Consider the following 9865-nt stretch of genomic DNA (forward strand, 5'->3'; position numbering starts at 1 on the left):
GCACCCCGCCCGCAAAGCCGACCTGGGCCAGGCTGGCTGGAGACCCTCCTGCCCTGGGGCACCCCCAACAAAGCCAAGTCCGGAAATCAAGAGCCTTCTCTGGGTGGAGTTCAGAGTTCCTGCCATGCTCTGTCCAGCTGCAGAGGTTAAGCAGACATGCGCCACCGGATGGGGCCCCACGTGGCACTGGAGGGCTTCCAGGAAGGCTAGCTCCCTCCAGGGAGGTCTGCCGGTGGGCAAACCCAAGCGCTTACCAGACCTGGGCACCACGGCCAGGCCTCTGTAGACGAACGCCGAGCTAGGCGCCTGTCCTGCCCACAGGACTTCCCTGGGACCACCAAGACACGCCCTGGACCTCTCAGTACTGGGAAGACCAACAGCCAGCCATGCGGGACCCAGTTTGGTGACCCAAACAGAGCCTCTGAAGAAATTCTAACTGATCTCTTCAGGGGGATCCAAAAGAATATATCCATGCAGCAGGCCTAGGCGCTCTGAAGCCCTGGGAATGGAACCTCGGGGAGGAGTCCACAGTGGGCAGGCTGGCCAAGGAGGTCAGAAGTGGAGGTAGGGAAGTACCGCCAGTGCAGAGCTAAAGGAAGGAGATGGAGAAAGTGAGGGCCCCATGGGGTGTGGCAAGGGCAGGGCTGCAAGGTCTGCCCCTGCAGGAAGTGAGGGTGCCCTGGAGCACAGTTTCCCTGCCCTGAGCCAGGGTCTGCGGCTGGAGAGGATCCTCCCTAAAATGTGGTGAGGGACATATCCCTCGAACCCACCTGCTGGGGACACTCCCACTTTCACAGCAAAAGAAAACCCTGCAAGTATCCAGACACACACACACACACACACACACACACCCCTAAGTCAACATGCAACCGGGAAAAAAATCTTAGAAAAATCCACATGCTCACTACCAATACTACTGGATGCTGAGAAGCCATAAATTGATTTTTTTTAACTTTCCGAAAACAAAAATTTTTAAGAGGAAAGAGAAAGGGTAATGTCTTTCAAAGATCAGAAGGAAAACATATTTTGACCCTGAACACTCCACCCAGCAGGACTATTAATGGTGAGGACAGAATCGGGATGTATTAAGATCTGCAGGAACTCACTGTGCTTATGTAACTGGGCAGAAATGTCTCAAACACAGAGAAACTTTCACTTGAACAACAAATTTACACCAATTACAGTTGCCAGTTACGTCTAATGATGAAAAACAAAATACATCTAGAAGTCCAAGGTATTTATTACTCAGTCAGGGAGATCCATCTACTATGCAGAGATAGAATCTGCAAGAAGGGAACAAGGAGGTACGGAGAGAAAAAATGAGGGAAATAAAAACAAAAACCTAAGAGCCATTAGTCCTGGGGTACCTGGCTGGCTTGGTCAGCGATCTCAGGGTCTGAGTTAAAGGCTCAAACCCCATGTTGGGTGTGGAGCGTACTCAAAAAAATAAAATTTTAAAAAGGGAGCCATTAGTCTTTGAGCCCCAGCATAGTCTTTCCTGCAACACAGTCTGGACAGGTAGGACTTGTTCAGTTCCTTGTTTCCTCTCTGGTTCAGCGGCAAGTACCTTTTCGTTATCATTATGCCTCCGTGGGCGTGTGGTCCAGGCATGGAGCTGCGGCAGTCACACGAGGGGGCCTGCTGTCCCCATCCTCCCCGCGGGTCAGGAAGCTGCCCCCCCCCCCAGCTGCTCCTGAAGCCCTGAAGTCACAAGGGGCAGGTGCACACCTAACGAGCCCAGCAGGGTGGTGTGGGCTGCGCCGTGGTCCCGCCGTCTGCAAAGTGCAGAAGTGACCGCGGCTAAGTCCAAATCTGGAGGGGAAAGTACCCCCCCAGGTTAGAGCGATCACCTCCAGGAAACAGCAGTGGGGTGGTCTGGGGAGCCTGGGGGTCTGCAGCCCTGTGGGGCCCGCCCCCAGTCAGGAGTCCAGGCCCCTTGGCCCCTTCCTCGTCGCCCGTGCACCCACCGCCGTGCGCAGGGACCTGACCGCCCTCCTCACCTGAGCAGCTCCGTCCCCCCACCTCCTGCCCCGACGGCCCCTCACAGGCCGTGCCCCAGGCCCTCCTCAGCCTCTCCTTCCCCTGCTGGAAAGGCGGGGCGCCCCCTGCGACCCCGGCAGTGCTTCCCAGTGCTTGAAACACACGCGTGCGGAGTTGCCACGGATAGCCGAGCGCTGTCGGGGCTGGAGCAGAGGCTGGGGCCCCCACCCCTGATCCGGCCAGGCACCTTGTCTGTGGCAATGGGAGGCCCTCCTGGTGCCACGAGATGGCGCCACCACCCCATGCTTCGGACACGGGGGCCGCCGCGGGCCTGCCCTCTGCCCTGGGGACCCAAGCTCAGGCCTGTCAGGTCCAGGGCCCGGTCTGTCGCCCCCCACCCCGGACTCCGTCGGGCCCCCACATGCCGCCTCGTCCCTCAGCGCCCACAGGCTCTGCGAGGCAGAAGCGATGCCAGGACCCCAGGGGGTCCTGAGGCTGGTGTGGACTCACCTGGACGGCGCGGACGCCCCCCCTCCACCCGCCGTGCACCAGATGCCAGCCTGGCCGAGAGTCCCTGCAGCCTCTACCGAGGCCCCGAGCCCCAGACAGGAAGGGGTCGGGCCTAGGCCGCTGGCCCGAGAGCCGCCCCCCACCCCCAAGCCGGGGCGCAGACTCACAGGTGGGGCCCGGAGCTGCCAAGAAAAAGGCCAAACTCTGATCCCGGGGCCCGGGGGGGGGGGGGGGGGGGGGCAGCCGGCAGCGCTGCTAAGTGGTGGGCCACACAGGGGGGTGTGCCCCGAAGTCACCACGAGGGGCACCCTCACACTGTGGCCAGGCTCCAGTGAGCACCCAGCTCTGCAGGCGACAATCGCCCCAGGCCCCCACCTGACCCGGTGGCCCCTCTGCCGAGTCTCTGCGGGCCCCTTGCACTCCGGGGCCTCCTGATGGGGACGAGGCTCGGCTCTCAGCCCCGCGGCTGGGGTCCTGCTGCAGAAGCCATTGGTCCACGTGGAGGAAGGGAGAGGACAAAAGGCCTCCCTGGCTCCGGGGGGGAAGGGAGGGCGGGGTGCCCCGGCTGTGTAGCCCCCCTCACTCACCCTGCCGCCGCTGGAAGGATGCGCCCGTGCCCAGGTGCCCAGGAGACCTGCGAAGGCTCATCCCCCAGGAACAGCTCCTGTAGCAGCGGCAGGTCCTGGGGGGCCAGGTGCCCTACTACATGCACGGCTCAGGCCTGGGACACTGCAGCCCCCTCCAGGCCAGGGCCTGGGTCTGTGGGACTCCGAATTCTGTGAGGGAAGGTACAAGTCGGCTCAGAGCATCTCCCCTAATGGGCATGTCTGCCCCAATCCTGCCTCTCACCACCACCTCCGTCAGGGCCTGGGGCAGTGGGGCAGGACCCAGGCTGCTGGGGACTGTCCAGGGCATAGCATGGCTGCTCTGGGTGCCCCGTGGCACGCAGCAGGCTCTGAATGTGCTGCTCTAGGTGCTGGGGTGTGGTGTCAGGGGGCAGTCCTTGGGCAGCAGGCATGCAGGGGTGCATGGCAGGGCGGACCTGAGGCTCTGTCAGCACCGCAGAGCATGTGCTCCCCTGCCAGGACCTTCCCTGCACCTGCAGGCAGGGGTGGAGCGGGTTGCCAGGGTGGCAGCCAGTAGAGGGCCCCCAGGCTGCCCCTTCCAGCAGCACCCCCAACCTGCAAGCTCCTGAACAGTGAGTGTGCTCCCCCCGCCAGGTCTCCGGCTCGCCACAGCCATGGCTGTCCTCAAAGTAGAGCATGAGCAGGGATGTCAGTGGACAGCCCACTGAGCTCCACTGCTGCCCTGCCATGGCCACCCTGGGGCCTATATGGGGGGGGGTGCCCCAGTCCCACTCCACACCTTCCAGGCCCCAAATCATCATTCTTTGCTGTCCCCCCCATCACGATGTGTGTGTTGAGAGGACATGTCCAGAACCTACACATCTCGGGCCCTGAGTGGCCCAGCCCCTACCTTCAGCCAGGACTCCTAAGCCCGCTCTGCAGGCAGAAGGCCTGGGACAGGAAAACAAAAGGGATATTGTGGAGCATGTGGATCTGGGGCAAGAGGACCCCCTGCTGCAAGCTTCCCTTCCTGCTGGCAGGCTCCTCCTGCAGAAGCTTCCAGCCCCACCCAGCTCATGAACCTGCCAAGAGCCCCTAGCTGACCTGACCCCTTGGCACAACCCACTAGCCCCAGCTCATAGGCCAGTAGGGTGTGGGGAGAGGCCCCTGGTTGTCCTCTACTCCCACTGGCCTCTCCCAGCGAACCTCGAAATGGCTCATCACCCTCCCTATTAAGTCCACCAAGGGCCTTGAATCGCTGCCCCGCACTCAGAGACCTCAGGACTCTGTGTCACTTACCCCTAGAGCAGGAGCAGCGTGGGCCTCCAGGCCTGCTCCTGGGGAGGCTGGCTGTCCCATCCTGCCAGCAATCTTCCCAAACTCGACTTCTCACTTTCCACACCTGGCAGGGGAGCTGGGCCCCCTGCTTCATGAGTGCTGAAGATGAGCAGCCCTGGACCTGCCCTGCACCCTCCCAGCAGAGCCTCCCTCCACTCTCCTTCTGGTGGCTTCTGGTAGGCACACCTGCCAGGCCTCCCACTGGACCCCATCCATCGTTGCCGTCATCATGGCTAAGTCAGCAGTCGTGGACACTTGCTGACATGTGTTGCTGCAGCAAATCTTCATCACAGAAGGGGACACGAAGGGACAGACAGGGCCCAAGGCAGTGCCAGGCCTTACCCAGGCCGCGTCTTTGGGGTCTGCCTTGGCTCTTGCCACCGACAGCCCCTCCCTTTGCTGCCACTGCTGCCGTCTCCCACGTGTCCTTTATCCCTCAGCGCACCCTGCTGCTCCTCCAGGCCAGAGGGCCTGCCCACCCTGCTAGTCGGGCTGCACGCTCCACACCCTCCCCTGAGCCTCCATCAGCTCTTCCCTGGATCACTGTTGTAACCTCTTGTCTTAATCTCCCTCTGCCACTCACCCCACCCTACTGCCCATCCTCAACAGTCAGGGCAGCGTGAGCCTTGTCAAGTGCAACAGCTGCTACAGCTTGGGCCCTGGGAAGGCCAGAGTCACTCACAGTGAGCCCCCAAGACCGGTGGGGGCCCTGCCAGGCTCTGCCCCCTGCTGCCCCCTGCACACCCCCTGCTCAGTGTAACAGCCCACTCTCGTTACCGCACGCACTCCTTACATAAGGACCTCTGACTCATATGGGCCCCATCCAAGGCCTCAACTTCATGGTTGTCATTTTTCATTATTTTTCTTGAAGTGAGCCCCTTAAATTGTATGAGCTTCCGGTCCTGCAAAACCTGAATCCGTCCCTGCCTGCTCCACATCTCTAGTCGCAGAGCGAGTTTATCATATCAAACCCTGCTGGTTAGGGTTCCCTGCAGGCAGCAGTGGGCTGGGGCAGCTCATGTCATGACCAGATTGTTAAGTTTTTGGGCATTTTTGTGAACCAGGTAAACTGGTGGTAGCTTGGAGCCAGCTGTGATGGGTGTGTTTCCAACACTGACACGTGCAAAAGTTAGAGATGAGGGCTTCCCTGGCGGGCTGCAGGTGTCAGGCGGTGATCCCTGGTGATCACGCAGGCGGCTGCAGGAACCGGGTAGTGGAGGAAGGTCCCTGGCTGTGTGACCAGCGCGTCGTCAGGAGGACCACCTGGGCCCAGGAACGAAGCTGCTTGGCCTTAGTCCTGGCGGTGCATGGGGCCGAGAACGCCACCTTGACATCCCGACAGATGCAGTGAATCAGGGCCGATGAATGGTTGCTGGAGGATGGGCAGGCAGTTCAACCCTCAGGCCTCCCGATGAGGCACAGACTGGGATGAAGGGCGAGGGAAAGGGAAAGTGGTGTTTTCCGCCCTCGGCAGCCTGAGCGTTTCCGGTTTAGGAATATACTTCCCGGCTCCCGAACCAGGGTGGCCGAGCCAGGCCTCTGCCTCCGGGGGTCTTCCGCCCCCACGGCCCCAGCCTGCCCGTTGGCGGACAGTGCGGAACGCAGGGCGCAGGCCCGGGACTCGGAGAGGAGCCAGCAAGGCGGCCTCAGTGGGTGGGACCCAACCGTGAGGACACCGGCCTTCGCCTTGGCGTTCGCCTGCCTCCTCGGTAGATGCGGCCCGCCCGCGGCCCTGCTCCTCCGCCTGCCGACCCCGCCCCCGCCCCGCCCCCGCCCCGCCCCCGCCGCAGGCCCCGCCCCTGCGCTGGCCCCGCCCCGTCACAAGGCCCCGCGCGTCTCTCAGCCGCAGGCCCCGCCCCCGCCCCGCCCCTGCTCAGGCCCCGCCCCGTCACAAGGCCCCGCTGCGTCTCCCCAGCCGCAGGCCCCGCCCCCGGCCCCGCCCCGCCCCGCCCCCGGCCCCGCCCCGTCACAAGGCCCCGCAGCGTCTCCGGAGCCGCAGGCGCAGGCCCAGCCGAGCCGGCCACCGAGCGGGTGCGGGTCCCGGTGCGGGTGTGGGTGCGGGCGCAGCGGCCATCAACCGCGCGGCTGCGCACCGGCCACCGTGTGCACCGTTCCGGAGACGCCCCGCGAGTGGTGAGTCCTTGGCCGAGCGCCGCGGCGTGACCACCCAACCGGCCCCCACCCGCCGCCCCCGCGCGGGCCCTGCGCAGCCGAGCGGCGTCCGGGTGGGTCAGCGGGAGCTCCCGCCGGGGCGCACGGCCAGCTCGGGGCCGGCCTCCGCGGCCGGCGGGGCGGGGGCGGGGCGGGGCGGGGCGGGGGCGGCCGCGGCGGGACCCGCGCCCTGAGCGCCCCCGACCGGGCCCGGGGCCCACCCGCCCTCGGTGCGGTTCCGTGGCCGCCGCCCGCCGCCCGCCCCCGTCGCGGCGGCGCCTGCTTTGTTCCCCGCACGCCCTCCGGTCCTTCCATCCCCCACACACCCCCGCACCGCGGCTCGGCAGGCGCCCCGCCGCCGCTCCGGCCCGCTGCCCCCACCTGGCGTGCGGCGCTCACAGATGGCCTGGGGATTTCCTGGGATGGAAATAGCCGCCGGCCGCGGTCCCTTAAAGCTGCTTACGGGCGGGCGGCGCGGGAGGGTCGGGGCACAGCCCCACGCGCCCCGGCCCGACCCCGACCCGCCCTGACCGGCCGAGCCCGCCCCCCCCCCGGGCCGCCAGCCGCGCGATAACCCTGCTCCGGGCGCTTGTGCGAAACCCCTGGACCCCGAGGCCGCGAGGTCATCGCGTGGGGTGCGCTCGGCCGCCGCCGGGTGGCCCCAGAACGGCCCCCCTGAAGCCCCGGGCCCGCGACCGGCTGCGGCTCGCGGTGGCCAGCGGCCTGGGGGCAGAAGTCCTGAGGGCCCCCCTTTGTCCCGGCAGCAGGTGGGGCGGGGCGCGGCGGCTGTTCCGGGGACTTGTCACTGCGGCCGACTTCTGTCTCTGTCCTCTAGGGGGAGACCGCGCAGCCCGAGGCCATGCCCCATGAGAAGAGTTTCCTGGTGTCTGGGGACAACTACCCTCCCCCCAACCCCGGATATCCTGGGGGGCCACAGCCCTCCATGCCCCCCTACCCTGGGGCCCCTTACCCGCAACCCCCTTTCCAGCCTTCTCCGTATGGCCAGCCAGGGTATCCCCAGGGCCCCGGCTCCTACCCCCAAGGGGGCTACCCCCAGGGCCCCTATCCCCAGGACCCCTACCCCCAGGGCCCCTACCCCCAGGGGGGCTACCCCCAGGGGCCGTATCCACAGAGCCCCTTTCCCCCCAACCCCTATGGACAACCCCAGGCCTTCCCGACGCAGGACCCTGGCTGTGAGTAGCGAGGCAGAGCAGGGGGACCGGGGCGGGGGGGCTCCAGGTGCCCTCAGGGGGCGCTGACCCAGCCCATCCTGCTCCTCAGCACCTCAGCATGGAAACTATCATGAGGAGGGTCCCCCGTCCTACTACGACAACCAGGACTTCCCTGCCATCAACTGGGATGACAAGAGCATCCGCCAGGCCTTCATCCGGAAGGTGGGCACCGGCAGCTGGGGATGGAGGGGTGGGGGGGCGGGCAGACTCTGAGCGGCTCCCCCCGCAGGTGTTCCTCGTGCTGACCCTGCAGCTGTCCGTGACGCTGTCCACTGTGGCTGTGTTCACCTTTGTCGGGGAGGTAAAGGGCTTCGTCCGGGAGAACGTGTGGACGTACTACGTGTCCTATGCTGTCTTCTTCATCTCCCTCATCGTCCTCAGCTGCTGTGGAGACTTCCGGCGAAAGCACCCCTGGAACCTCGTGGCACTGGTAACCCCAGCCCTGGGCCCCCCCACGTTCTCGCGTCCCGCTCCCACACTCTGCAGCCGCGGGAGGACGGGGGTGGGGAGCGGCTCCCCACCCACGAGGCCCCATCTCCCCACAGTCCATCCTGACCGTCAGCCTGTCCTACATGGTGGGTATGATCGCCAGCTTCTACAACACGGAGGCGGTCATCATGGCCGTGGGCATCACGACAACCGTCTGCTTCACGGTGGTCATCTTCTCCATGCAGGTGAGGGGCCCCCGTAGGCAGGGCTGCTGGCGCTGAGGGCCCCCGACACCTCCCGGGCCCGGCACCCAGGGCCTGCTGTCCCCCTGTGCCCGCAGACCCGCTACGACTTCACGTCGTGCATGGGTGTGCTCCTGGTGAGCATGGTGGTGCTGGTCATCTTCGCCATCCTCTGCATCTTTATCCGGAACCGCATCCTGGAGATCGTGTATGCCTCGCTGGGCGCCCTGCTCTTCACCTGCGTGAGTGAGGCGGCGGGCGGCCCGGGGGCAGGGGTGCTGGGCGGGCGGGCTCGCCCCTCATCGGCCTGTCCGCCACCTCCAGTTCCTGGCAGTGGACACCCAGCTGCTGCTGGGCAACAAGCAGCTGTCCCTGAGCCCGGAGGAGTACGTGTTTGCTGCGCTGAACCTGTACACGGACATCATCAACATCTTTCTGTACATCCTCACCATCATCGGCCGCGCCAAGGAGTAGCTCACGCTGGGGGCCCCGCTTGGGTGGCCTGGCTGGCCTGGACCCTGCCCCTGGTGTGGCAGTGCCATCGTACCTCCCCGCTCTCATCCCTGGGCACAGCCTGGGACTGAGGGCCCCTCTCCAACCCTCCTGTGTGTACACTGCAGATACTTCTGTTCGGACCCGCCGTGGCCAGCATGGCCCCTTCTCGCCCTCCGGCCCTGCCAAAGGGCAGTGGGGCCCGGTTTCCATGCCACCCCATGCCCACTCACTGTTGCATGAGCCCTGTCTGCCAGCCCACCCTAGGGTCTGGGGGCAACACCAGGTCCCAGGGGAGAGGGGCCGAGCCAAGAGGTGAGGGTGCACGTGTCCCCTCCCGTTCCTGCCCCCCAGCCTGGCATAGAGTACCCAGTCCCCCCCTCCCCTCCCCTGCCCTGGAGTGCTGCCCTCATTCCTGTGCTGAGCCCCGAGGGCAGAGAGGATGAGCCTATTTCAGGGGAGGAGGAGGCCTTCCTCTTGTCTTGCTGTCTAAAATTCCAATAAATGGGACCTTGTGCTCTACTGTGCTGTGCTCGCTCTCGTGGCCACTTTTTCCGTGGGGTGGGGAGGGGGCTCTGGGCATCACCGGGGCAAAGGGAGCAGGAGCAGGTTGGCCTGCTGGGAGGGGACTGAAGGACGGGGGTGGCACTTGCACTGCCCTCCCTGCCACTTCCCTGCCCCCCGGGACATATGGCCCTAGGACGCGGACCCTTAGCGTGGTGCCCGCCTCACGTGGTGCTAAATGGCCTGACCTCGTCTGCCACCGGCTCCGGAGCCACACAGCGTGGCGGGGGCTCTCACGGACCCTTACCATCTTGCCCTCCGCTGGGGCCAGCATCTGTGCCCGACCTGCCCCGGAGTGGCCCGTCACGCTGCTCACACTGCCTGGCTCTGCTTGCCCACCAGCGGACACCTTCCCCGGGCA

General features: G+C 65.3%; 1 protein-coding gene and 1 long non-coding RNA gene across 4 annotated transcripts; one reads left to right on the plus strand and one right to left on the minus strand.

Moving 5' to 3' along the window:
* Positions 1-1222: 1222 nt before the first annotated feature.
* LOC112662234 (uncharacterized) lies at positions 1223-6152 on the minus strand. Its single transcript, XR_003138280.3, has 2 exons — positions 3078-6152; positions 1223-1775 (listed from the first exon to the last, which is right to left on the minus strand). It is a non-coding gene; the product is annotated as an uncharacterized LOC112662234 (long non-coding RNA).
* Positions 6153-6368: 216 nt separating this feature from the next.
* GRINA (glutamate ionotropic receptor NMDA type subunit associated protein 1) lies at positions 6369-9462 on the plus strand. 3 transcript variants are annotated; one of them, XM_025450785.3, is made up of 8 exons: positions 6369-6527; positions 7381-7738; positions 7827-7939; positions 8007-8078; positions 8159-8207; positions 8323-8451; positions 8547-8690; positions 8773-9462. In XM_025450785.3, the coding sequence occupies exons 2-8, from the start codon at positions 7405-7407 to the stop codon at positions 9030-9032; spliced, it is 1101 nt and encodes a 366-aa protein (XP_025306570.1). In that variant the 5' UTR covers positions 6369-6527; positions 7381-7404; the 3' UTR covers positions 9033-9462. The 3 variants fall into 3 exon arrangements, with proteins under 3 accessions (XP_025306570.1, XP_035569347.1, XP_035569345.1); XM_035713452.2 differs by lacking the exon at positions 6369-6527 and adding an exon at positions 6599-6619; XM_035713454.2 differs by having other exon boundaries at positions 8007-8207.
* The last annotated feature ends 403 nt before the right edge of the window (positions 9463-9865 follow it).

The sequence above is a fragment of the Canis lupus genome, chromosome 13, assembly GCF_003254725.2.
Source record: "Canis lupus dingo isolate Sandy chromosome 13, ASM325472v2, whole genome shotgun sequence".
In the NCBI taxonomy this organism is placed as follows: Eukaryota; Metazoa; Chordata; class Mammalia; order Carnivora; family Canidae; genus Canis; species Canis lupus.